The sequence below is a fragment of the Siniperca chuatsi genome, linkage group LG5 (assembly GCF_020085105.1).
Source record: "Siniperca chuatsi isolate FFG_IHB_CAS linkage group LG5, ASM2008510v1, whole genome shotgun sequence".
Lineage (NCBI taxonomy): Eukaryota > Metazoa > Chordata > Actinopteri > Centrarchiformes > Sinipercidae > Siniperca > Siniperca chuatsi.
In genome coordinates this window covers 19,142,678-19,170,295 of record NC_058046.1, presented here as the reverse complement: position 1 = coordinate 19,170,295, position 27,618 = coordinate 19,142,678, and the positions used below count along the sequence as shown (strand labels likewise).

General features: G+C 39.2%; 4 protein-coding genes across 4 annotated transcripts; 2 read left to right on the top strand and 2 right to left on the bottom strand.

The window, feature by feature from the left end:
• The first annotated feature begins 353 nt into the window (after positions 1 to 353).
• mat2ab (methionine adenosyltransferase II, alpha b) lies at positions 354 to 5,923 on the top strand. Its single transcript, XM_044197370.1, has 9 exons — positions 354 to 956; positions 1,717 to 1,794; positions 1,898 to 2,020; positions 2,123 to 2,235; positions 2,363 to 2,506; positions 2,597 to 2,815; positions 2,895 to 3,077; positions 3,302 to 3,435; positions 4,088 to 5,923. The coding sequence occupies exons 1-9, from the start codon at positions 866 to 868 to the stop codon at positions 4,188 to 4,190; spliced, it is 1,188 nt and encodes a 395-aa protein (XP_044053305.1). The 5' UTR covers positions 354 to 865; the 3' UTR covers positions 4,191 to 5,923.
• Positions 5,924 to 15,761: 9,838 nt separating this feature from the next.
• On the bottom strand, positions 15,762 to 18,368 carry lg5h2orf68 (linkage group 5 C2orf68 homolog). The gene is made up of 4 exons (XM_044197372.1): positions 17,992 to 18,368; positions 16,972 to 17,087; positions 16,732 to 16,877; positions 15,762 to 16,636 (listed from the first exon to the last, which is right to left on the bottom strand). The coding sequence occupies exons 1-4, from the start codon at positions 18,099 to 18,101 to the stop codon at positions 16,514 to 16,516; spliced, it is 495 nt and encodes a 164-aa protein (XP_044053307.1). The 5' UTR covers positions 18,102 to 18,368; the 3' UTR covers positions 15,762 to 16,513.
• A 78-nt stretch (positions 18,369 to 18,446) lies between these two features.
• usp39 (ubiquitin specific peptidase 39) lies at positions 18,447 to 23,307 on the top strand. The gene is made up of 13 exons (XM_044197369.1): positions 18,447 to 18,639; positions 18,968 to 19,046; positions 19,153 to 19,247; positions 19,335 to 19,471; positions 19,794 to 19,946; positions 20,044 to 20,269; positions 20,385 to 20,459; positions 20,706 to 20,773; positions 21,275 to 21,463; positions 21,717 to 21,859; positions 21,954 to 22,089; positions 22,257 to 22,343; positions 23,047 to 23,307. Exons 1-13 carry the CDS (start codon positions 18,579 to 18,581, stop codon positions 23,101 to 23,103), a joined length of 1,506 nt encoding a protein of 501 aa, XP_044053304.1. The 5' UTR covers positions 18,447 to 18,578; the 3' UTR covers positions 23,104 to 23,307.
• Positions 23,308 to 23,451: 144 nt separating this feature from the next.
• On the bottom strand, positions 23,452 to 27,341 carry sftpbb (surfactant protein Bb). Its single transcript, XM_044197371.1, has 11 exons — positions 27,182 to 27,341; positions 26,886 to 26,938; positions 26,432 to 26,503; positions 25,950 to 26,072; positions 25,727 to 25,858; positions 25,542 to 25,622; positions 25,258 to 25,441; positions 25,010 to 25,152; positions 24,718 to 24,798; positions 24,255 to 24,365; positions 23,452 to 23,808 (listed from the first exon to the last, which is right to left on the bottom strand). The coding sequence occupies exons 1-11, from the start codon at positions 27,231 to 27,233 to the stop codon at positions 23,770 to 23,772; spliced, it is 1,071 nt and encodes a 356-aa protein (XP_044053306.1). The 5' UTR covers positions 27,234 to 27,341; the 3' UTR covers positions 23,452 to 23,769.
• Between the last annotated feature and the right edge of the window lie 277 nt (positions 27,342 to 27,618).

The following is a 27,618-nucleotide window of genomic DNA, read 5'->3' as shown; positions in this document are numbered from 1 at the left end:
ATGTCTGACATCTGAACTTTTATTAGGCCTTTTAAGTGTTTATAACTTGTTGATTAAATATACGCTTTTAAACTGATCGTAAAATTCATAAAAAATATAACTGTCACTGCAACAAACACTGCACTGCTAAACAAGTGAATGTTCCTGTATGCACAATGACTTTCACCTGTTTAAAATACAACAGGACATGAAGTGGGAAGGATGGTCAGCCTGAGGAGCATCAAGTGTCAAACATTCTGGCCACATCCTTATATCTACACAGGAGTCAATCACAATCCTATACCATATACATATTGGCCAATCCTAACTTTTCAAAAAAGCTATTTTAGGTAAGATTAAGTTTGTGTTTGGGTAATGACTGATATACAGTATGTAGCACTGATGGTATCAACTGATGGTGACTGGGGGATGAAGAAATACAACAAGGATGTGTGCGGGTGCATGTTGGTGGAGATGGTTATGAATCTGACACATAAACACGAACTTTAGGTGTGATTAAGTGATTACTAAGGTAACATGTGCTGACTGAGCAAGCCTCTCTCATGTCACTGTACCATTTTGACAGCACATGATCGCTGTCTAGTTGCCATTCTGCAACGCATTCCTGGTTGCAGGCTCCGACCCCTCGATAGGCTCAATGGTATGGTCCACCTCCTCTTGACGTCAGAGCGTCTGACTTCATAGGATAAATAGTGGCGCTCTGCGCCATGAGGCTTTAGCTTAAGGATCAATACATAGAGAGACCGGGGCTGTCCTTGAGAGCAGGGGAAACACAGAGGCACCGCTAGTGAGAATAAATACAGTTAGCTTGATATTAACGTCGTAACATTTTTACATTTCGTACCAGCAGCCGCCGTTAACGACGATGAACGGACAAATGAATGGTTTCCATAACTCCCTCATTGACGAGGACTGCTTCTTGTTCACCTCAGAGTCTGTCGGAGAAGGACACCCCGGTAAGACCCGAGACACCATCCTTTTATCAGTTTGTGTGATGAAATTAGCTAGCTGTATAACTGTATTTACGACTTTGTTTGCCCCTCGTACTGTACAATTTCCATTTTCACTTTAATAAGAAAAACTGGAATAGACAAAATTTAAATTACGTTAGCGTTACGGCCTGTTCCGCTAATTACTCGAATGTAGCTGGGCCGGTTTCAAGAACACGCGCTACTAGCTAATGTTAGCTAGCTAATCTTTGCTGAATAGGTGATGCTGTCGCGTGTCCGATCCACCGACAACAATCAAAACGTCACCAGTGTTCGTATCAGACATTCACTGTAAATGGTATTGGAATGAGAAGAGCATTAAAATGGAATTTGTTAATTGGTTAACGGTTTCCTGAACGTGCCGAATCGTCCGGGGCTATTCCCGAGGCACGCGGGGCACAATGACTAGTAACGTTATCTGTTGGACTAAACCATAGTGTGTGTGTGTGTGTGTGTGTTGTTATATCCACAGCAGATGTTATTAGTTAAATGCTTAAAAGTTTATCAATCTTGCCTTTCGGTACCCGGTTAGTTGCGCGCGCTCCCTTCCTTACCACATGTGTGCACATGCTGAAATGGCGACTGTTAAGACGCTCAGAGCCACTCCCACTGAGCACGATCCGGGCCGGTGGTGCTGACGTGCCACAGTTTACATTCAGACCGCGTGATCTGGTTTTGCTGCAGTCTGGTGTTTCCGGTGTTAAGTTCCATTGTTATTGTTTTTCAGACAAGATCTGTGATCAGATCAGTGATGCAGTTCTAGACGCCCATCTCAAGCAGGATCCTGATGCCAAAGTTGCATGTGGTAAGAAAATATATTTTTTATTTCTGTTGGCTCAAATCAGATGTTTATATTGACAGTGTATTGACAGAGTATTGAATGTTAGTTATTTTCTTGCACCTTGCAGAGACTGTTGCCAAGACTGGGATGATCCTGTTGGCTGGTGAGGTGACATCTCATGCCACAGTGGACTACCAGAAAGTTGTTCGGGACACCATCCGCCAAATTGGATACGACGATTCCTGCAAAGGTGTGGCATATTGTTGCGTTTGTGCTTTTCATTGAGTTGTCTGTGGTATTATTTTATTTTAAGAATGGTGTCTTGATCTGCTGCTATCTATCTCCTGCGCAGGCTTTGACTATAAGACCTGCAATGTCCTTGTGGCCTTGGAGCAGCAGTCTCCTGACATTGCTCAGGGTGTTCACATTGACCGCAATGAGGAGGACATTGGAGCAGGGGACCAGGTCAGTAGTGGCCATCAACATTTTGGTCTGCCATGTGTGTTCTGAAGTTACAGATTGCTGGTCTTTTATTGTCCTTAAATGAGACTTGTTCTCTTTGAACACTGAGTAAATGTCTCTTTCTCTGCAGGGCTTGATGTTTGGATATGCCACTGATGAGACAGAGGAGTGTATGCCTCTCACAATTGTCCTTGCCCACAAGCTGAATGCTAAGATGGCTGAGTTGCGTCGCAATGGCACCCTTCCATGGCTCCGGCCAGACTCCAAGACACAGGTACAGCTCTCGTACTTGCTATTATTAATGACTATAAATGTGTTTTTGTTAGTGGGATTTAGTTCATTTATATTTTCTCCTTCTTCGCAGGTTACTGTCCAGTACCGCCAGGACCGTGGTGCCATGCTTCCAGTGCGTGTGCACACAATTGTCATCTCTGTTCAGCATGACGAGGATATTTGCCTGGAGGAGATGAGAGATGCCCTGAAGGAGAAAGTCATCAAGGCTGTTGTTCCCTGCATCTATTTGGATGATGACACCATCTACCACCTGCAGCCCAGCGGGAGATTTGTTATCGGAGGCCCACAGGTAAATGTCGGAGGGTGTGGCTTTCAGAAGCTAATTTGCCTATGAGTTCCCAACCTGTGTAACCTGTTCTTCTTCATAGGGTGATGCTGGCCTGACAGGGCGTAAAATCATCGTTGACACTTATGGAGGCTGGGGAGCCCATGGTGGTGGTGCCTTCTCTGGGAAGGATTACACAAAGGTGGACCGCTCTGCTGCTTATGCTGCACGCTGGGTGGCCAAATCTCTGGTGAAGGCTGAGCTCTGCAGGAGAGTGTTGGTCCAGGTGAGTGATAGTGTGTATTTAAAAAAACAAAAAACAAACAAACAAACAAAAAAAACTTCATTTTAGAGGGCGGGGCTGCAAGAGGTTCCTACATGAACATTTGTGTTTTTATATATATATATATATATATATATATATATATATATATATATATATATATATATATATATATATATAATAAAAAAAAATTTTAATTTATGCTTGATAAAATGTGTTTGTATTAGGTGTCCTATGCTATCGGAGTTGCCCATCCCCTCTCAATTTCTATCTTCCACTACGGGACCTCCCACAAGAGTGAGAGAGAGCTGCTTGACATTGTGAAGAGGAACTTTGATCTTCGTCCTGGAGTCATTGTCAGGTAACGTATAACCACTGAAGCCACCTGCTACTCAATGAAACAGCAGTTCCTGGCTCCTTCCTGATTCCTGTGCCTTAGTTTTGTTGGGTTTTTTTTTTTGTTGTTTTTTGTTTTTTTTAGTTGCCCTGCCCAGGATTTAGTTAATTTAATCTATTAATGTGCTGTGAAACTCTGCAGAGCCAATACCATTTTCCCTTCGCTGCAGCTGGCATTTTGTTTGGCTTCTGTGATGGAAAGCTGAGTTTGCCATATCTCTTTATACTTAATTACATGGCATAGTGTCGACGGTTACACGTGGGAGCAAGAGCCTCATTTGTTAGGGTAGACAGATTTTGATGTCTGGCGTAATGAAGCCTAGTAGCTCACAGTTAGATAAGCGTGGTTTTTGTAAATTGATGTGTGGTTTCTGTCGGCAAGCTGCAGTCAAAACACTGATCAGGGATGAGTTTGGTTGGCAGGGTAAGTGTCAAAGCTTCACGTGTTTCCCTCTTCACCAGCTGGTCTAACAAACGTCAGATTTTTTAAATTCATTTTTGTGGCTCTCGGCACTCCCCACCGGCCAATGTGAGTGTTATGCCTGTGTGAGTATGAATGTGTGCATTTGAGGTCACTGGCTGTGACTGCTGCTAAATATGTTGATTATGTATTCCAGGGAGCTGGATCTGAAGAAGCCCTTGTATCAGAGGACCGCAGCCTATGGCCACTTTGGCCGAGACTCCTTCCCATGGGAGGTGCCCAAAAAGCTCAAATACTAAACATGTTAAGCTTTTCCCCCCAGGCTTGTTGGTGTATACTACAGAGAAGCCTCCAAGGTTCCGGGTGGTGAAATGCCCTTATAGCTCTCATAATAATGGTATCATTTAACACATGACTCCCTTCCTCACTCCATCTCCCTCCTTTGTTTTGTTAATGTTTTCTGCTGGTTGCAGTATCATACTGGGTCATAGGCAGCATGCCTCAGAAACTTGATGTTTAAAGAATTGGATGGGTTCCATGAACTCATGCACCATAGTACTTCATGTTCTCCCATAGCTTAAAGTTCCCCTGCTTCTCGTTGTGATAGACCGTGTGTAGCTGCGTTCAGTTGTTCTCCTTTTGGCATTCCACACTCGTCAATATCGTCAGTCTTGTATTCAGTGTAATGGCGGTAGCATATTAGGCTATATGCGATACCCCTCTTAATTTACTGGTGCTACTGATGTAAGGAGTCTGTGCAACATAAGAACACTTTCAAGTCCATTTAGAAGCATAATTTGATAGTTGGAGGGTCCTCTGATCTGGCACCTTCCCAAACAAGTTTAGCTTCTATCTAAACATTCCTCCTGTCAATCTGGTACAACTATTCCCTGACCCAGTGTTCTTTATCTTTTTTTTTTTTTGGTTATCTTTATTCCCTTGTCTTTTTGGAGGATGCTAGAATGGCAAAATTAAGCATTGCTGTTTTCACAAAAATGCTATGCATTGCAGGCTAAGGGGTGAGCAAAATCCTAATTATTCATGCTCTCAAATGAGCATAAAGCCTCAGATACCCCTACAGACCTTTGCTGTTTTCTGACGTAATACAGAAAAGTCAGAAGCTGCTATGTCACTGCTCTGGTCTGCAGAGGTGTCGGTTATACTTGATAGCGATGGAAAAATTGGATTGTTTATGCATTTAAATTCAGTTTTTTATAGGAGTCCTTTTTAAATGTAGTTTAACTCTCTTTTTTATGGTTTGAAGTGACTAAAGGCCCTTTTACTCCTTAAGTATATTGATTGCAGGTGTAGCTACAGAGAAACCTGGTTCCCATCTTTATCCTCAAAGGAGTGTGGTCGTTGCCACAGAGTCGTATTGGCTAGGACTCAAACCTCAACACTATTTATTTGTTCTCTGAAACTCGGCGTGGATACAGAGAAGCCAATGTTTCAGAAGGCAGCTTTAAACACACTCGGTTATTGAATCTTGAATTCCTTTTGACTTGATCATTTTTTTAGTGTTTGGCTTAAGGCTCCAGAGTGTTGTACAGAAAAGCTTTGGTCTGCCTCAACTGACTACTGTTAATGACTATTTTACAACTTTTTTTATTTTATTTTTTTCCCTCTTGACTGTAGATCTTATTTTTTTGGGGGGGGGCTGTGTGTTTAGTTTTAAAATCCCATTAAAATGCCTGGTGCAATTCTTTGGCGCTTACCTATCCCCATTAATGGAATGGCAACATTTGGTTGGTGTAGTACAGAGAAACCAATCTTGTTTACAAGGCCATCCCATGTGTGGGATAGTTTTCAAATTTTTGGTTTTGTTCCATTTTACCACTCGAGGTCATCCTGTTGGTTACAGTAAGTGTAAGAGTGCCTTTTCTATTTCCTCTACTACCCATTTGCTTTTACCCCCTTTCCTGCCAACATGCTTTAAACTTCCAGAGGAACAAGTAGCTCATACTGTATTATGCTTCATGTCTAGACTGGGTAGTTTCCTTATGCTCTGTAATAAACAACTACTCCTTTCAAATGACTGTCGTGAATTTTCTTGTATGTTCATTGATATTGCACATAAAGTAGAATGTAGTCAGTATTTTAATGTAAAACAAACTTGTCATAATGAGGAAGTAGGGTTGTAATACTCCTCGTTACTTATACCAGCAAGTATTAACACCTGTGCTTGTCCTATGTTAAGTCAAATCTAGTGAAGAAACCTATTCGGCAAAAGTAATGAAATGTTAGCATAAAACTTGACCTGTCTACTTCCTGATTGGCTTACTACTCAAACAGAGAAATAGATTATAGCTGGTACTGTAGGTTAGTTTCCCCCTTTTTATTTTAAAATTGGCTTTAGATTTCAGTAAGGTAAGTAATTCACATGAAAACTGCATTGGCATCTATTTTAAGTTACCGATCTCCCAATTTACTTGGCATTGTCTGAGAGTCCCATTAATTTACTCTGATTACAATGGTTTCCTGGTTTAAGCAAAATTGTAGGCTCTAAAAAGCTAACATTTTAAAACATTAATTTACATGCTCTGCACTTCAAAAGGTAGTGTGGTTTCCACTGAAGAGTAAATGGGACCAATAAATAATTTGGTCTTAGGCATTCAAAGGATACTAAAGGACAGTACCCACCCCAGCCACTGCCTGTTCACCCTGCTGCTGTCTGGCAAGAGATACAGAGACATAAATATAAATTTCTGAATTCCCGGTCCATTTTTTCGCATTTGAGAATGACTTCCGGATGGGAGCCGAAACGTCTTCATTCTGAAAACAGTGTCCAGATGACTACGACTGAAACCTTTTCTACGATAGAACACTCCTGGGCGAATGAGGGACTACACCGTCTTATACAGACACATTCGTTGTCTTACCACCAGACTATAGAGCAGCTTCTTCCCTCGGGCTGAGAGACTCCTAAATTCATCCTCAGCACTCCACCATGTAAAATAGTTTTAATTTCTGACATTATTTACTAATCTACTGTGTATAATCTTTTTTTGTTGAGTAGCATAGAGGGAACAACAAAATAAGATGTCATTATACAACCCTGTGTTGTAAAATGATCACTAAATCTATCTTGTACCTTGCCTTCAGGATACTGATTTGTCTATAAGATGAAACACTGGAAAATCCCCATTCACAGTTTCGCCATTATGGCAGTCATAAAAAATGTTTGTTAAAAGTCCACGATGAAAGGCAGCCATAAAGTCTGGAGAATTGATCATTTTCATAATGAGTTACCTATACTTGATCAAATATACAACAAAATAAAAGTCTGTACATTAAAAAAAAAAACCAATCCGAATGTAGTTTGACATACTGTGAGCAAAAACTCAACATAAATATTGTTTAAAGACCAAAGGAGCCAGAACGTGTGGCATGTAATTTTAAATTAAAATTTGTCATTTGAACACTGAAACTTATTTAATGATTAACTGCAGAACACACTTTACTTACATGTTTAATGCAATTAAAGCTGCTTTTAAAAGAGATTTCAGTAACGTTTCATTCACGTTATAATTAAGTCTGCATGTCCATCGGAGAAAACCTCACCAACCATGCACCAACGTCACTTGTCTGACCACATACTCCGGTAATATCTAATGTTTAACAGTGATCAAAGTGTGGAAACACCGTGCAGCAAAATGTTAAACAAAAAAAAGGTGCACACATAAAATGCAACTTATGAATGAATCTATTGCCCCAGTGCATGCTGGGAAGGTTCCCAACACAACTACCTCAATTAACTGCAAGCAAATGATCAGCACTCAACCAGTCATATGAATGCTGATCATGGTTTCTACTCTTCTCAACTCATTTTGCCTTTGTTTCAAAATAAGTGCTAACACTGCTACTCAAGATAACTTCATCCAGAATTAACAAATCAGTCCTCAAACTGCATTCAAAGAACTGGATGAGAATGAACAGGATTATTCTAGCCTGATAACTGCATGTTAGGCGGAATATATTAAGCCTCATTTGAAGAACAGGGCCCAGGTCTTTTGAACAACATATAACCAGAAAGCTATGTGTTTCAGAAAGGTGTGAATTTTGTATTTGCAGCCAACAAGCACTACACTCAGGTCCATGATGTATTAACTAGAACTTAACAGTCCTAAAAATGGGTTTGTTTGACAGTTATTTTGCATTCATCAACTGGGTCCCTGTGGAGGCCTGTGTGTGTCTTGTCAGAGGGAAACAGTTTGAAGCAGGTTTCAGGGTTGTAGGTAGGGTAAGCATCTTGCACCTGGACACGGTACACCACAGAGTTCAACCCCAAGCCAAACCCCTTCTAATTGGCCTCAGCTGCCTGTAGCTAGTGAAAAGGTCAGTATACTTTTAGTGTGACAGGTATAATAGCTCTTGGAGCTTAATGACGCAGCCAGCTGCCTCAGCTCTCAAAGCAGGTAAATCCACTGTTTTTATGGTATTTGTATTGTGAACACTGAGGCATAGGTGTTCTGAGCAGAATTTATTATTGCCTCTACTACCAATAGCCCTTTTCAATTCAATATCCACCTTCTGAGATGAGACAAGGCCAAGACACTGCTTCCACCGAATGAGTCTTATGCAACCTGCATTGCGAAAGGGAAGAGCTCATTTCTGCTCTTTATGCAATCACATGGCCAGCTTTCAAAACATACATTGATTACATGATTACATATTTTTATCTTCTTTTTGTCCCATTACGCACTGTTTCTATTCAAATATTAGTATAATATTAGTGATATACAAATAGAAATGGCAACATGCACTGAAATCATTTTCAAACAGCTGTTGATAACAGGGTTAACATGTGGTTTGTGTATTTATAATTGACAGTATTTAGATTCCTGAGTTGAACCAGCATGTTTTTCCTGTAATATAAATGTTTTATCTGATCACATTTTTAAAAGGACTTTAATAAGGAGTTTTAGCTGACTGCTTTGAAGAAGACATCATGCTGTCCAAAAGATACCCGTTTCACAGAATGACTTATAGTCAATAAAGAATGATGATATAATCCAAAATACATGTAGATTTTGTTGGCCATTTGTGTGACTATTTGTAGTTTAGTCTTTGTTAAGTTCTTTATTAAAGATATCAACTTTTTCTCATTTCTTTAAAAGTGTATTCATTTAACTATTTGACTTAATGCAAAACATTCTGACAGCTTGTCCTGTTGACAATGAGGACAGGATTGACAGGATTCTTGAATGACCTTTGTTTCGACTACCAGAGGAATTCACATGTGTCAAAGTGAACCTTGAATTGATAACAGAGGTTAGACACAACAGGACAGAAATGCTTACTCCATGACTCTGTGGCCATTTGCAGCTCACACTACGTCAGCAAGCACATCTGACACTTAAGTATTGTAACCTAAGTACAAAGGGATCTTGGCAAGGTGTCTCAAGTTACACACTAAACCGAGAAAGTGTAAAGCAGATGGAGTTTAGTGGAAAAGGAGTTGGGAATATGATGATACCATCAGCAATATAGCCATGTACTTGGCCTCAGAAATTAGGACACTGTGGATCAAGTTGGTTTTTGTGCTTTATAATCCAACATTTTTTCGTACAATGAATGTTTGTGTTGCTGGTTTATCACCACTTGATATGAGAGAATAAAGAGAAAATGGCTCACCGTGTTCGTGACAGATGCTACATTTGATATGTCTAGCAGTGCAGAATGAACAATGGGGACATCTGATGCCAGTAGGCTATTTTTCAGCAACATGCTACTAAATTACTCTGTAATTACACTAAAACTACAACCTACTTACTTCCACTGTTAATAAAACAAATTATCCCATTATGTGTCCATTAGTGCTGAATATGTGTTATGTATTATTCAACCTCAGCCTGACACATTGAGATCTACAAATATAATATTATTGACCTCAAACAGCCTTTGACAATTTATATTGAATTTGGGCTAAATGTGTTTCATCATAATAATGCTGTGGATAAAGTCATTTTAGCCCTTTATCTGTTTTACCTGTGGCACCACTCACACAATGCTCTTATTTTACAGTTAAACACACATTTTGAAGCTTTGCGTAACATCACGATACAATGAACACATTCTTGAAAAAACAATGGAAATACTTAAATAATTAGAATAGCTGAGATGGTCTCCCAATACAGCTGGTACAGAGACACTGAAAAACTGAATTCACAGATAAAGTAAAGACAAGGTAATACTGCGTGGTATTCTGCTTTACATAAACAAACCATTAAAACCCAGCAGCTAATTCAAAATACTGCTGCTTGAGCTTTAACAAAGATGAACATGTTACACCCCTTCTCAACCCCAAAATGCATTTCTGACATACTTGTACGGCATTAAAGCTTAGGTAAATCTTTCTAAGCTCAGGTAATTTGCAACTGGTTTGGTTATTCTTCCAACAGAATTTGAAGCTACGCGCAGAGCAGTTTAAACAATGACTGATGACATTTAGGAGTCTTAACCAATTGTAATATACATTTGTAAAATGCAGTCTCACTCAGCAGTAATGAAAGCACGTGCAAAATTATACAGTTGGTAACATCCACTCAGCACACTCCAGGATTCACCAATTATTCACTATTCTGTGGTATATGTGTTTCTGACTGTCTGCTTTCTATGTCGACACGTGTTGCATTGCTTTTTAATACTTTTCTCACATGTTGTGATGCCAAACAACTTTCTCTATTAGCGGGCAAAAAAATATGAAACTAATCTAGAATGTGTGTGGATAGTGTACACAACTTTTAGATATAAGAAAGCTTAACACACATACATATGACATAACAAGATTCATATCAAATGAATACAACAACGTCTGTTCATCTCCAGCCAGCCCAGACAAGTTTGGGCAGTGCTCTCTAGTCAGCGCCTTAAGGGTGTAGCAAAGATAGTTGTGTTGAGTAATCTAACCTACACATAAGACTAAAGGAAAATACAATTAGAGGAGAAATGAAAAAAATGTTATACTGTAATGTCAAGGGAAGGGTTGTGGTCTGTTTTGTTTCTGGTACCAACAAATGTATTATATTTAAACTAATTTTTCCCTTCCTGCTTCCATTTGTTTATTTCACATCCTGACTGAAACCCATTCAGTCAGAGAGATTTTAGCATCAAATCCTGTTCTAGCAAAGGATCTCTGGAGCCTTTTCAGCGCTAAACTGGCAATCCAATGAGCTTTTCCTCTATAATTAGCTTTGTTACCGTGCCACCCAAATCCTGCCAGCTTTGTAAATTAATGAGTGGATTTTGTGGTCTGCATATGTGGTTGCTGCACCATAAGCATGTCATAACCATGTCTGGAGACCTGCATGCTTACATTTCAGGTATTTTTGCCTCCCATGGCAACACCAAAGACTTGGATAGGATGAAACATTCGTACTAAGGTTTGATTGTATTAATCCTTATGAAAGGAAGTTAATGGAAGGCAGTGTCCATTTGTTTTACCTAGTTCATGTGGAATTTTGCATTGATTTATACCATTATTTTTTGTAACGTCTTATTTTCATACATACGCATAAATGTTATGGTATATAAAAGTGTTTTTCAGAGGTTGAATTACAAACTCTAAATACAGCTATGCATGAAGAACCTTCCCTGCCCCATGTGCTCTGTCAGGGTTCATTTAACATACATACTATCACATCTCCTGAATTATTATACCATGAAAAGAGTTTACTTTTCAAAATCTCTCCCTCGTGGATTAAATAGCTGACATTTTATGACCTTAAATAATCTGTCTGGAAGTACTCCTTGTCTCTGAAAGCTGGCCCAGCTCATTTTACAAAGTACATCACTACAGTTACAGTATATCAAGCTATGAGAAGTATTCATGCTTAAGTAACATCATCAAATTCAGACCCCGAGTTCTGCTTGCAGTTTAATTGCAGCAGCTGTGCATTTCCACCACGACACTGGCTCAGTCAAACGACTATATTTAGCTCTGAATGGTGGGAGGTTGTGGTGGGGTTACACTTCCACAGCCTTCAATGGGCAAGATCACTCAGCACTGTGCCAGCATCGCAGCACTGACAGAGGCTGCTGCAGCTGAAATGCACCGCGCTGTAATAATAAAAGTCTGGCAAATTGTTCCTCAAGAACATTACACTTACACTACACTCAACTACACTGAGGCAACTGTGTTCTGATGAAGCTTCAATTCATTCATTTTCATTTGGTGATGAGCACCAACACTGCACCATTACAGTCTTTTGGACTGATGTTATAAAGCTACCCTTTTGTGGCACATAGAGGTTTGATACAGGTTTACAGTATTATATCTTTGTTTCTCCATGACAAGAAAGAACACAGGGAATTCTTCCCACAGCAAAGAGCTCAGAGTGCAGCACCTGTGCTCTGCTCGCATATGAGACCAAACAAAGCACTATGGACAACAAAACAGAACATGATGTTGAGACCAAATATTGCTGTGGACTGAAAGATAATGTCTTTAGGTGCCTTTCATTTTCTCACAGCCAATACACACTCACATGCAGCGCAGTGTAGAGAGTTGACACAGTGAGAAGGGCAGAAGCAGGTCAGCTGTTTGGTTGATGTCAGTGGGTTTGGGTGACAGCTGATGCAATATCTGTATGAGCTTGCTGTTGTTCTACTGTACTTTTACAGGAAAGTGAAATTAAAGTCCCACACTGCTCTTTTAGTCTTAGTTTCATTTCAAATTGATAACATTGGTGCACTTAAAATTGATGTTGGTTCAGCAATTTTTGACTTTGGCAGACTTTTCAGTGCTTTTTCCCGATTCAGCACCAAATAGAAGGGAACTCACAATGTTTTCTTAACTGTTTGTTAAGACAGCTTGTCTTTTTGCAATTCGTAATGGTTTTTACATTGGGTATAAAGGGTATATTAATATCCAACAAAACATTATGAACAATCTATCTATGTGCCACTGGTCAAGGCAGATGAAAGGCCCACTTTGAGCCTAGGTTCTGTGCTTGCTCGTGGTGGGAATTGTTGGGTGTCTGTAAATAATAATATAAAGAGTATGGTCTAGACCTGCTCTATATAAAAAGTGCCCAGAGATAACTTCTGTTATAATCTGGCGCTTAATAAATAAAATTGAATTGAATTAAATCTGTTAGTAAGTATGTGCAGCCAGTTTCTTAAGACTGTGTATGGCATTTGTTTTGGGTGTGTTGAATAATAACACCTTATAATCAAGCAAATCTCCTGTGTTGATGAAAATTACAAAGGCATATCCGATTACACATGCATACACATGTTAAATCAACCTGCGTCATTGTCAACTCCACAGTTATGCAACCATGTTTTCAGTAGTTGTGGAGACATTCCAAAATCGTGTCTTAACTGCTATTAAAGTGGCATTAGACTGAATTTGTCATTGTACCCAACCCAGTCTAAATTCTGCATTCTGCAGTATGTTATATTACATCTGTCTCTGTGATTACTTCATTCAGTTGAGAAACGTTTAAGAGCCACTTACAAAAACGGTCAAAAATAAGAATATAAGGTAGACATGTTGATCCTATTGCAAACTCCAAAATGTGTGTTTTGTTACACTAGAGTATCACGACCATTTATTTAAAAAAAACAAAACAAGCAAGTGATAAACTTCAAGTGGCAATGCTAGATAATGCGGGAAGACTGGGCCCTTAGCCTGGGGTGTCACCATTTTAATGAACATAAACAAATAAGAGAGAATAACAGGATGTAAATATACCTATTCGGCCTACAAAATAAACATAACTCCATTAACCAAGCTGAGCAAACAGAGAGAGGGATGGCAAATGTTGTGTACTTTTGTGTAAAACAATGGAGCTTTGTTTACAACATTTTCATAACTATTGAAAAGTTTAGTACCTCAATAAATAAATTAAAACTAACAATGTTATGTAGGCCATGATAAGACTGAAGCTGAAGCTCTCTGAGTATCTATTGTTGAAGAAGAGATTTTGGTGAGGGCATTGGGTCGATGTATGCATTCGAACATCTACTGTAATTGAAACAATAGTTAATGCAAACCTACAAATTGTTTTAAACAAGAAACATATGGTTCAAGGTGGCTATTTGGTTATCTTTGTTTTTCTAGATAATATTGCAGTAGGTCAGAAATGAGTACAAAAGAGTATAATGTAGACAATGATGTCTAATTAAATAGAATTGGAAGTATACTATATATTATAAGTAACATATTAGGCAATATGCAAATATTTCTAATACATAACCACCACCCTGCCTTTCACAACAGGCCCTTCAGTAAATTGCATATTGTCATGCTTTCAAAACATTTGGCCGGTGTTTCCTGTGGGCAAATTACAAAACCACAGCTTGTGCGTTATATAATATTAATGTAAAGCTACACTAAGGCTGTGAGGTGTGAGTGAAGGTGTGAGTTGTGATTGGGTAATTTTTAGCCAATTGAGTAATGGTGAAACTGGAGATTATTTAGTGAGCACCAGAGTAGGTGGCACAGGAATGTGGCTCCCCTCTCATAACGTCAGTCACATGCTGACTGCAGAATGACAAAGTGAGCTGGAGAAGGGCGTTGACAATCTATAGGGGGGAGTCTCTGTTCCACCAATAGCATAGCAGAGACCACTCCTCCTTGACAAGGCTTTGCATAACACTTGGCCCCCCATGTGATCAGAGGATGAAGTTTGCATATTTTCATGCATTAATGAAAATGATGAATTGATCTCCTACTATGGTGTGGATCAACGGCTTGTCTGTCCAAATGTCAACTTTGTTTTTTCCCGCAGCCAGGGTGGTAGAGGAACTTTCTGTTTCCACTTTTCAGCACAGGGTTGGAAAAAGATTGTATGCTGTTAAATGAGACACCGACACATTTTACTTGTGCACTACTGCTGGTATCTAAGTTTTAAAGGGCAATGCTACCCTTCTTAAGAACTAACCTTTTCTTATTTCTGTTTTCCAGGGCTGTTCAATCAAATGTTTGAGATCCACAGCTACACATACCTCTCCTTTACATCAACCTTGTTTTAGGTGTGTTTCAGAGATCCTGAGAATTTGAGTTAGTTTAGTAGTAGAGGGTGTAGTACGCCCCTGGCTGGTTCTAACTTGTTGGGTTTGTCCCAGGTGGGAAAACAGGCTAACAACAGCAAACTAGTCCTCCACGTTGGAGTGTTGTAAAAGAAATGAAACAATGGCTAATACCAAAACAGGTCACGAAGTTCATATATGTAGCACTGCAAACAAGTTTTGGGCAAAATGTAAACCTCATTTGTAATAGAACATATTTACATGGTAGCATGTCTCTTATCTCTCTCTGAACTGGACTGCTATGTGAGAGTTTGCGCTGGCTTAAGACACAAAAAACTGTAACTTCTTATCTTGTGTATAGAGTCAAAGAACTGCTCATTATCAGACAAGCAGTACCCAATAGTATACAGTGGCTCTGCAAATTCAAGGTTTAGCACTCGTTTCTACCATCTGAGTAAAATATGGTGCAGTTTCAACAAATATTACCTGAACAGTCCTCGCCCACAGAGGAACCAATGTGACATTTCAGAATGATTGACAATAACTCATAATGTCTTATGTATAGAAAATGATACTGTTTGGCCATTTGTCTTACTAAGCACTCATTTGACTTATTAAAACTAAAGTTGAGACACATAAAAGATAGGCCTGCAGAGTTGAAACGTTGATTCATACTGCCACCTGCTGAGGACATGATGCGAAACACTTGCTGTATTCCAATCCTATATGTATTCCCACCAGCGTATATTTCAGGATAGAATGGATCAAAGTCGACAAAAGTGCCGATCTGTTATTTTTTCCCCACAGATTTGAGTGTTTTTACAACATATCAAGATGCTTAGAAAAAACATTCATATTTTATGGCTGTTCAATTGCATATCCAGACACATTTGGACAGTAATAAATGGCTTTTATGTATATGTCATTTTATATGTAAAGAGTTGTGTCCTCAAAAAATATTACAGTATCAAAAATAAGAGTATTTCAACAACCCAAAAATAAATTATAATACTGAAAACAATGCAACACAGTTGCCACACAAACACATTATCGTGGCTATATCCATTAAACTCTCCATCTCAAAAAGTCACAAAACTAAATTCTCACATTTCTTAACATAAGATCGCTGATAGACTGATGTTCACAGCATTTTACTGAAAAAGTATAAATCTTGTTTATAAAAACTAGATCTTTGTAAACACAGGACATGTTCAACGGAAGAACTGTGCTCCATGCCAAAGAGTACCTACTCCTTTCTGAATTGAACTGTTAGAAAGCCACAACATAATTTTATAGGTCCAGTCAACTGGTGAACAAAGTGTCCCTAAAGTTATGAATCTGGGTATGAGGTAACAGTCCAAGGTGAGCAAAATGTAGTGAACATGAACCTGACAGTCAACTCCCAACCATACTTTCTATGATGAGTGCTGTTTCTTCTCCTTGGAAAACAGAAGATGGCTTGATTGTGGATCATCAAGTTGGATCTCTGCTGACAGTCACTGTACATGATCCCAGAGTCCTCATTATGCCACCAACACTGTCAACAGCGTTAATGCTTTGGAGGAGCACAGAACTGCAAATGAAGAATTGCTTCTCTTTGCCTGTAGCCCCTTTGTCATCATAATCTACTGTTCGAGAATATCACTCAGCTTTTGTCTCGTCTTTTGTCCATTTCCTTTCGAATTCGAGCCTCTAGAGCTGCCCTCATGGATGAATCCAGGATGTTCTTCTCTGCAACACGTTCCACCACCTTCTCAGGCTTATCCTCCTTTAGAAACAGAAAGAACATGAGGGAATTATTACCAAACCAAAGTAAAATAGATCAAAGAGCCAGAAACATCAGTCAAAGGGATGTGCATTAACCTTGTGCACAAGGAAGGAGGTAATGGTACCCGAATCCGCCTGATAGTCGAGCCAGAAGAGTTCAGTTCCATGGGTCTCCGTCTCTGTGCTTGACCCGCTCTCGTTCCACTCTTCTGCCTCAGCACCGGCCCCTGGCTCTGATCCATCTGGAAAATGAGCACACACATGCATATTCTCTTTACTGGATTTAGTGGATTTCTGTTGGCAAAAAAACATTAAGAAAAAGCACATCAAACTCACGTCTGCGTCGGGGATGGTACACTTGGATATCAGGTCGACGGGGTCGTCTAGGGGTTGTGGTGTGCCTCCGCCGCTGAAGCTCTTTGGCTTGCTTCACCTCTTTATCATAGTCATCTCTTGAAGAGATGAGAAATCAACACTTTGTTATTGCTTGGAAATGTACAATACACCGTATGCGTTACAGCATATCTCTGGCCTTTTAACTAGTTAAACAACAGCAATAAGGTAATCTTGTTCTTGTTTTACAGTCGTTTGCATAATGATAATAAGTTGCAATACTGTTTCCCTAAAACAAACTAACAAAAATTGTTCTACATAATATACTAATAAGCCTAAGGTTGAGTATAAGCTTATTCATTCCAACTCTATTCTTTTCTACCTTGAAAAAAAGTATAGTAAAAGTAAAATAATTATAGATTTTCTATGAATTTGCTTTAGTGAAATGCATTTCAGAGACAAATGAATTTTGGCATTCTGAAATGCATTTTCCCTTTTCATTTAGCTACACTGTGTCAATGGCTAGCAACAAAAATAGAAGAAATATCTGGCTAATTGTTTAGTACCAGAATATGAGGAGGTAAAAGGTGTTTTGTACTGTTTATTTCTGCATCAGTGTATCTCATGGAGGTTGTCTGAAAAACATGTCCAGCATAATCCCTTCGCCTGTTATTTGATAGCTAACGCTACATCTGATAACAGTATGCTACAATGGTTCACCCCGTGACAATACTGAAACAAAACTGTAAGTTAGATTTGTTTGCAATAAACAGTTACATGCTGTTTTGCTTCCAGTCTCCTCAACCAAGGATAACTTTGGCCAATAGGCCTGTGCGACCTTTCCTTACATTTTCACTTTGAACGTAAAATAATGTGTATTAGTCATTACCCGACCTACCAATGAACCTTCCTTCACCATCAGATCAACTTCTATTAAAAAAGAGTGTGGTTGCGGCTCTAGATATTGTGAACTAGCTAGTATGCTAGCTACTAGCATTAGCCAACGCTAGTTGAGGAAATCACCTAGCAATCTGGTTCCTCCGGATATGGTGCAGGAAGCCGTGGCTCATATCCAAACGGCCCCCAGGTTTGTATTTCAGGTCATGCACTTCATCGTCTCTTAAAATATCCATTTCAACAAACAGTTCCAATACGGTGACAGTATGTGTGAGCTAATGATTGTAACAAGTCTCAGTCAGAACCATAGACACAGACAATGACAAAAAGCTACATGCTAGCTAATGGTAAATTGTTGTTCAATTGTAACACTCCCGGAGTTTACAAATGAATAATAGCTTAAAGATACGCATTGTTTTAAAAGAGAAAATGTATAAAGCACTCCAGAACAGAAAATGGCAAAAACATTCAATACAAAACATCAGGTTATGCTGTCTCAAAACTAGCAAGTTATCACGTTGTTTTGGCACTGAGCAGCTCAAGGATCGATGTAGCTAGCTTCAAACTCCGGGTTAGGTTTTTAGACCGCTATAGTTGCGACGTACAACCACCGCGAGTTTCGACGCGCACGGTGCTTGAAGCGGTCACTTCTTTCAAATAAAGTTGTACCGTCTCTGTTGTTTTGGCATTAAACTCGCAAGCTCACTGCTGGGATGGTTTCTCTGAAACGAGAAAGAGAGGCTGAAGTGGACGATGATGACAACGAAGACAGAGGTACGTTTATTTATTTATAACGTCTGTCCTACGTTTGGTTAGCCTGTAGCTAACGTTAATGTTAACGTTACTAGAAGCCAGATGAAAGTGCATTCGATTTTGTTCACGGGTCGGTCAAGTCACATACAGACGGGTCAACAAGTATCACCACTGTGTAGTTTTAACTGGCTAAAACAAATGTACCTTCCTTCCAATTCTCTCTGTATCAAACCCATCATCTCCTAACAACCTAAACGCTAGGTTAGCTAGCATGTTAGCTATCTTACATTCAACTGATTGAACATAATCTGCTTTGACTCTGTTCGTTTTCTTTCACTTAATGCTGCAGTGGCAGCCAAAATAGGCCGAGGACGTGTAGTAGAAGACCGGAGAAGCCGTCACTGTCCTTACCTTGACACCATAAACAGGCAAGATAAAGTTGAATATTCATAGCTAATGTTAGGGCTAAATGCTAGTTAGCCCTGTCGTCTATAGCTCTGCAGCTGACTCCCAGTTTGTTTGTTTATCCATCAGGAGTGTGCTGGACTTTGACTTTGAGAAACTCTGCTCCATCTCTCTCTCCCACATCAATGTCTATGCCTGCCTTATATGTGGGAAATACTTTCAAGGTAGGTGAAATATCTAACATTTAACCAGGAATCAAACCCCTTGTTGTGCTTGGACTGATTTACTCATGTATACTTGCCTCCTTGTAGGTAGAGGTCTGAAGTCCCATGCTTACACTCATAGTGTGCAGTTTACCCATCATGTGTTCCTGAATCTGCACACTCTCAAGTTTTACTGTCTGCCGGACAACTATGAGATCATTGACTCTTCATTAGAAGACATCACAGTAAGTAAAGTCGTGGTGCTACAGACTGATGGCATGTTATTATTATACATTTGATAGCAAAGGTTGAATTCCTTTTCATGTTTGAAAAGCAAACTTAAATCCCACTCTGAATGTTGTTATGGGTAGAACTAAGAGGTAAATAATCAACATAATACTGACATTGTGTTATAAAACTATACATTTTGGAATCTGGTTATTGTTAAATCAAGTTATAGCTTAAATGTCATCTGATCCTGGTCTTAAAGGTTGCATCACAGGCATAGGATAAGACTACATCATGCATTAACAGCATAAGCGTAATTTGTTGGAACTTTCTTTACAGTATGTGCTGAAGCCAACTTTCACCAAGCAGCACATTGCAGGACTGGACAAGCAGGGTAAACTGTACCGAGCCTACGATGGTACAACCTACCTACCAGGCATTGTAGGGCTCAACAACATCAAAGCCAATGACTATGCTAATGTGGTGTTACAGGTATGAATAACTGCCACAGTGGACCTTATCTGGACTTGGTCATCTTTTTTTCTTTTTCTTTATAAATAACCCCAACCATTTCATATTTGCCTCTTAGGCTTTTTCCAATGTTCCACCTTTGCGAAACTACTTCCTGGAGGAGGAAAACTACAGGGGAATCCGCAGACCACCGGGGGACATCATGTTCCTCTTGGTGCAGAGGTTTGGTGAGCTGATGCGCAAACTCTGGAATCCGAGAAACTTCAAAGCCCATGTGTCTCCCCATGAGATGCTGCAGGCTGTGGTGCTGTGCAGCAAGAAGAATTTCCAAATTACCAAGCAAGGTAATGCTTTAGTTTCCAGAAAATGTAGTACTGCAGAGCTCAAGTAGGCTTTTTAAGACATGCAGCCCTATGGAGATTAGGTTGTGGTGCTGATTGATTATTTTCTGTTCTGCAGGAGATGCTGTCGACTTCATGACATGGTTTTTGAATGCTCTGCATGGAGCTCTTGGAGGCACAAAGAAAAAACCCTGTGAGTAAGAGGAGAAACAAAGGGGTTTGGTCCCTAATTGTTAGGTCAAAATATATGCAGTCTTTAATGTGATATTCAGATGGGTATTTAGCACATTAATGGTATATGTGTCAGAGCCAAAAGAAAAACATGGATACAGTTTTATATTAAGTTAGCATTTTGAGCATTTAAAATATTTCATATATTATTGATAGTTAGAAAAATGTGAATAAACCTCTGTCCTCATTTGTCTTTCTGCCCTCATAGCAATCATTACAAAAGCATTTCAAGGCTCCATGCGGATCTTCTCCAAGAAACTTCCACACCCAGATTTAGTGAGTTTTGTGCTTGTGTTCTGAGATCATTAATTGACATCTGTAATATGAATAATTTTACTAATAGAATACTATAATCAATAGATTAATTCACTTTAAAATTATCTGACGAAAGATTTGTAGATAGTGATACATTTAAAAAACAAAATTCCTTCCAAATTAATTTTCTTGTCAAAATGAAAGTTAAATCAAAGCTGATTTGTGCACATTATTTAACATACAGAAGACTTTCTCTGATTACGCTTGATTTTGAGCATTTAGTTTATCTGAGACAATGTTAAATACTTGGAACTAAAGTTTGAAGCATCCCAGATGAAACGCAATATCAGGAGGAATAGAAGTGGCCTAAGTGACTGAGGAGGTTATGTTGTTCAAGGCAAAGGGCAGAAAGAATATTCTCTATTTCCACATGCCCTCAAATCGACTCAACACTTGTTGAATCCCTGTTCTTTGACAGAATCCACGTGGTGCGTTTTTTTTTCCTTATTTTTTTCCCTCCAGCCACCAGAGGAGAAAGAGGCATTGCTTGTGACAGAGGAGTACCAGGAGCAGATGTCAGAGTCTACCTTCCTGTTTCTGACCCTTGACCTCCCAACAGCTCCATTGTACAAGGATGAGAAGGAGCAACTTATAATCCCGCAGGTCCCTCTCTTCAACATCCTGGGCAAGTTCAATGGCAACACAGAGAAGGTACCGATTCATTTGCATCTTCTTGTCTTAAATATAACGTGCAAAATAAAAGTTGGTAAAAATGACTCAATGTTGCAATGCAGTAATCTTTACAGAAAAGCTTTGGTGTTGATAAAGATTTTTTTGGCCTAAAACTGGATTACTTTTTGAAATAGTCGCACCTAAAACAAAATGTGTAATTACTACAACAGCATTTTGCAGATTATTGAGCACTAAATATCTGTACACACTTTCCTGTCTCCGTTACATTCAGGAATACAAAACCTACAAAGAGAATTTTCTCAAAAGGTTCCAGCTGATGAAACTGCCTCCGTACCTTGTCTTTTGCATCAAAAGATTCACCAAGAACAACTTCTTTGTGGAAAAGAATCCCACAATTGTCAACTTCCCTATCACGTAAGTGCCGTTCATATACCGTAAGACGAAATACGTAACCTTGATGGAAGTGCCTGACGGAACCATGAAGTGCACTTTCTATTTGCTTCAACAGGAATGTAGACCTTCGTGAGTACTTGACAGAAGAAGCTCAAGTTACAGAGAAGAACACAACTTATGACCTTGTCGCCAACGTAGTGCATGATGGGAAACCCACTGAGGGAGCGTACAGAATACATGTTCTGCATCATGTAGGTTGCAGCCAGATATTTCTAAAATTTGAAATTTCTGGTGACAGTACTACGAACAACCTTAACAAAGGCATTAAGTACTGTTTTGACAAAGGTAGTGTTGTGTTGTTATGGGTTCAAATGATGTCACTGAGATCATCAATCATAATATCTCTGTGTTTAATCAGGGAACTGGGAAGTGGTACGAGATGCAGGACCTGCAGGTGACTGACATTCTCCCCCAGATGATTACACTGTCGGAGGCCTACATCCAGGCAAGTCCTCCCACTCATTCTGTGCATGTTGGGGAAAATGTAAATGTTGCCATGGCTCCATACTTTTTCCATTCATCACCTTTCATCTGATGGCATTCACAGCACGCTTCCATGTCTCTGTATGTCAATTTTTAAAGGCAAATCTACAGCAAAACAGGCAGTTGCAGCTTCTGATTATGGCATCGACTATTTAGGATGTAATTAACCTCTAATGCTTGGAAGCAATAGTAGTGATTATGAAATAAATAAATAGAAAGGCCAATATTACTCTTTACAACATGCAGGTTCCTCTCGGATCATAGATACATATCAAATCTGCAAATAATTTTTATTCTTTACATATGAACTTAGCTGTTGTGTGATGGCCTCTTTACCAAATATATTCATATGAAGGAGTAATGTAAATACATTTTCTTTACTATCCAATGAAGAACTAGCTTACACCTCCCTGAAGATGTGCTAAAGAGAATTTAATTAATCTGGTCTATCAGTGGTCATTTTTCCCCTCTGCCAGTATTAGGTATTAAGAGTTTCAGTATAAAGATATTGTCAGCAGCTTTCAAAACACTGTATCAGCTGAATCTTATTTCATACCAGAATGTGGTTTGAAATTATTGTAAAGTAAAAATGGTCTTTGAACCTAAAAAGGACTTATAGATTTGCATAGTGCTTATTTTGGTAACATGTTTTTTTTCTCTCCTAGATCTGGAAGAGACAAGAGAGTGACAATGACACAAACAACCACAGGGGGTGTAAGTGAGGCAGGACTTTTCCTCAGTGTGAAAATGTCACCATTTTGGAAATGAACTGGGTATTAAGTGATTGGAAAAAACAGCAGAATATAGAATGAGAGTGGCGAGAGAGCATCAGGACGACTTCTTTATAGCCACAAAAAAGAAAATAAATGTAAATGTATGTGTTGTTTTTTAATATGTGGAAGTTTCTAAATAAACAAGCTTCAGGACATGTGTCTCTGTCCGTATGTTGAATTTTAATGATAAACCTTTGATTTTAATTTAGTTTTAGGAGTTTGTCTTGTGACTGTGGTTATTTGCACCAGGGTTCATAGAACAGCAACAATAACAGAAGAAGCAGCTCTGCAGCTTTGTTGAGTAACCAGTTGTGCAAGTAGTCTTTAATACATACTGAGAACTCATCTTATGTAATGATGAACAATGTTTTTTAACTTTTCCACATTCATAATAACATACATATAGCAATGTACTAACATGTTCACAAAACTGTTCCTGCAGAAACTGATTTTTCAGACTGAATCCCAGCCTCAGTAATTTCCCCAAAAAGTAAAAAAAAAAAGAAAAAAAAAAAAGGATCAGTGCATTACATTTATAAAATTTGTTGAGTTGATCAGTGTAAGTGCAAGTAGTTCTTTGTGTGCAGCTATTTTCAGAGCTGCAGGCTGACAGTTTCACTCCTTCCACATGTATTTCTCACAGAAGGCCTGGTTCTGCAGATAAAAACAAAAAAGGATTTGAAATTGAAATTATTGGTACTTTAAATTGCGTTTAGATGCTAAACTGCATTTCATTGTCTCAGTACTTCTACAAACAAAGTTGTATCGAATCGAATCCAAAGTAGTAGGGTGCAGGTCAAAAGCAATGAATCAATAGCCTAAAATCTCTCCAAAAGAGAAGCTGGATACAATGGACTCAAAATAGGAGGAAGAGCAGCGATTAAGGTGGGCGGGAGTTTATAAATTCCTGTAAATGAGTAAAGCCTTAGTCTGGTTTGATTGTTGTAAAATTATTTGCATAGCCATTGCTGCTAATGGGGAAAAAAAAGGTTTCATTGAAAAACATTACGCATTTTGTACACTAATTTACAGATGATGAGACTGACTTGTGCATCACTCTTATCAGCTAAACTGGCAATAATTGACTGAATTTAACTTACACCGCACTTCTGAGCAGTTTGAATGTCCTTGCACCAGTAGCTTGGTCCCCAAGTACAATGATTCTTTCCCAGCAGCTCCAACTTCTTCGAGGCAACGCACAGATCAGCTCTCTGCAGGACAGATGAGACAAAAAAACCAGACCAAAGAATAATATGTGTTCATGAGTATTCAAGTGGCTCCACTGTGTTCATGATTGGTGTTATGTGGACTAGAGCCCGTCATACTGTTGTAAATTATGTTAGTAAATCAACTAATGTTTGCAAAATTTTTTTAGTCACCAAAAGAAGTGTGCTGCTGCAGGTGATGGTAAAAGTCATGTCAGTGCGCCTATAACATTTACTGCAGACAAATCCTCTGTATACTGTGTGAAGACTTGTGGATATGAAAGTTTCCTCTTTGTCCCTTCAATGAGATAGGTCATTGTTCTCATGCATGTGTTTTTTTAAAAGAGCTTATTCTTACTTCACAAGCATGTGGAACGTCCATCTGGTTTCCCAAAACCTTCTGCAGTCGGGAGCCATAGATTTTGGTGAAAGCCTCACACTGAAAACAGCATGAAAGTTACTTAACAGTTTTTCATCTTTTCTTAGTCTACGTGATTAAAAACTGCTTAAAATCACTTGACTTTCGGACACAGACAAAATATGTTGGCTAGTTTAAACTTAGTATTTTAAAGTCACAGCGATTTGTGAAGGATTTTGTTAGTTGGGAGCACTGAGGGATATTTAATGTTAGTAGGAGCCGAGGGTCAGACCTTGGGGATGGCATTGGGGTGATGGACACACACAGACTGGAGGAAAGAGGAAGTCTGAGGTTCGGTGGAGTTGGGACCCTGGTGAAGTCTGCTCAACACAGCCAGCGTGCGGCACGACTCACAGTCCGAGGGGAGGGAGACCTCTGGGTAATCAGCAGAGTGTTAACTTGGTGGTGGAAATGTGAGGTTCAGGTCAAACCAATAAACAGACGATGGCCAAATGTATTCTTTATAAACATGTGACTGACCTGGAACAAGTTGCTCCTTGAACAAACAGAGGTGCAAAAGAGTGCATATTGTGTGAGGTGCAGCAGACGATAAGAGGAATTCGACTATCTGCGTGCCATATTTGTCGACAAAATCATCACATCGCTTCTTATAGCTCTGTGGTACAAGACTGCAGACCTCTCCCATGAGCTTCATCAAAGCATCCTGCAGGGCAAAAAAGAGAAAATAGTGACATTAACATGATGTGATGTACAGTGAGGGATATGTGTCTGAAGTAATACAGAGTGATACCAAAAAAAGTCACCTCAGTCATATTTTGGGGCAACAGGGTCTCCAGTTTCTTGATAATAAACAAACACAGGGTGCAAGCTGGGTTGAACTGCTCCTAGAGGGAGGATTGACTGATAAAATACATTTATAGTATAATAAAAAACAGAAGTTTCATTTCAACTTCCATTTTAACATTGACTTCTGCTTTCGCATACTCACATGGGTGCTGGTGACTGTGCCGAGTGCAGAGCTGGATATGTCTTCGTTGCTGCCATGGTGGGGAAGTTTCAGCCGTTCCATCGGCTTGAGGGCAGCACATAGTCCAAATACCATACAGGTCTCTCTTGGTTTCTACATAAACATATTATCTTGCATTAAAATTAATCATTGAAGACCAAAGTGTTTATTCTCATAAAGAAGCATAAATAGAGGCTAAACTCACCAGGTGACCAGGTGTTTGCTGCAGGACTTTTGGCAAATACAGCTTCACTTGTGAATCACACTCTGATGCCTGCTCTCCTGGGAGGAGTTGGCACAGAGCATGCAAGGTTTCATATACAGTCTCCTGCAAAATCATAGTAGTTAATGCATTGCTTTTGTTGTGCCAAGAATACTGGGTGTTTTTCTACACAAATAGACACCCATTTTATCTATTTATCTGCAAAGTCCAAAGCAAGCAAAATATATTGACAAACCTAAACGTTTGCGACACCCTGACATTTAAATATTGGAATTTGCTTACAATGGGCAACCATCTCCTTAAAAACGTCCATTTTAGGGTTTAAGACATTACAGGGATCCCAGCTGCTGGGCATAGCTGCTAGTTTCCTTATCAACCAATTCTACAAACCCACTTCACTTTACTTTGTGGTAAAGTAAAGTGAAGTGAAAGTAGTGCAGTGAGTGAGTCACCAACATCCGTACCTTAGTATCTCTGCTGGAAATCATGTTGGTGGACAGCTGGACGATCTGGCTGCATTCTGAACAGCTATCCATCTAATAAGGAGAAGCCACAGTGAGATACTCAGTCAGGCCTGAAGACATTCATGTCCACAAAATTTAATTTAAAACATAAAGCAAGAGTTGTCAGTTTTTTTCTTTACTGTGCTGATTGAAAGCTCATTATGTGCACTTTTTAAGAGTTAATGTAAGGAAAAGCCCAATGAGCATAGGTGGCAAAACATCAAATTAATAAATGCATTGATTATTTTACTATTTTAAACACACACACACACACATGCAAAAATAAGATGTGAATTATGTACAGTAGGTCTATGTGTGTGTATTATTTTGAAGTGAATAAAGTTCCATATATTGGTGTGTTGGCCTTTGAAACATTTGACAAACTAATAATATAGGAAATAAAAGTCAGGCTTACCAGATATTTCTGGTTGATGAATGACAAAGGGTCTATGATGAACCTGGAGTCTCCTTTAAACCCCCAGACAGAACGAGAAATGATTCAGACAGGGATGGGGAGAGAAATAGAGAGCAAGAGGACATTTTAAAAGATGCAAAAAATGTTAATAGTGCGCTGATTGTAAGCTGTCATGAATCCCATGATAACAATATTATGACCTTTGACAACAGAATTAATGGCGACTAGGTAACAGTGATGCTTACAATCAGCGCACTATTAACATTAAAGACGTTGTCAGTAAATCTTCATCTTACCGGGCCACAGAGACACCGCGAGGATCACCAGGAGAAAGCCAGATGCCGACATTGTGTGAAATGATATGAAGCGAAAATGATTTGGTCTATAATAACATCAGTGCTATCATTTGGATCGCACCGGAAATGCAGGTTGATAGTCGCACCCAGTCAGAACGACAGACGTAGTGCGCATGCGCTGTGGAGCAACTCATTTAAAGAAACAAAAATATCAGCTATTAAAGGCTCTAAATCTCTAAACTTCCTACTTTAAAATTATATAATCAAAAATTGGAGAGTGAAACAATTTAAATTTCTAGGGTTGTGGTTTGATGAAAGAATCACGTGGGCAGTACATATTCAGAAGGTAACTGACAAGTGTAAAAAAATATTACATGTAGTGAGATGTCTGGTGGGAAGTGAATGGGGGGCAGAGAGATGAGCATTGAAAACCATCT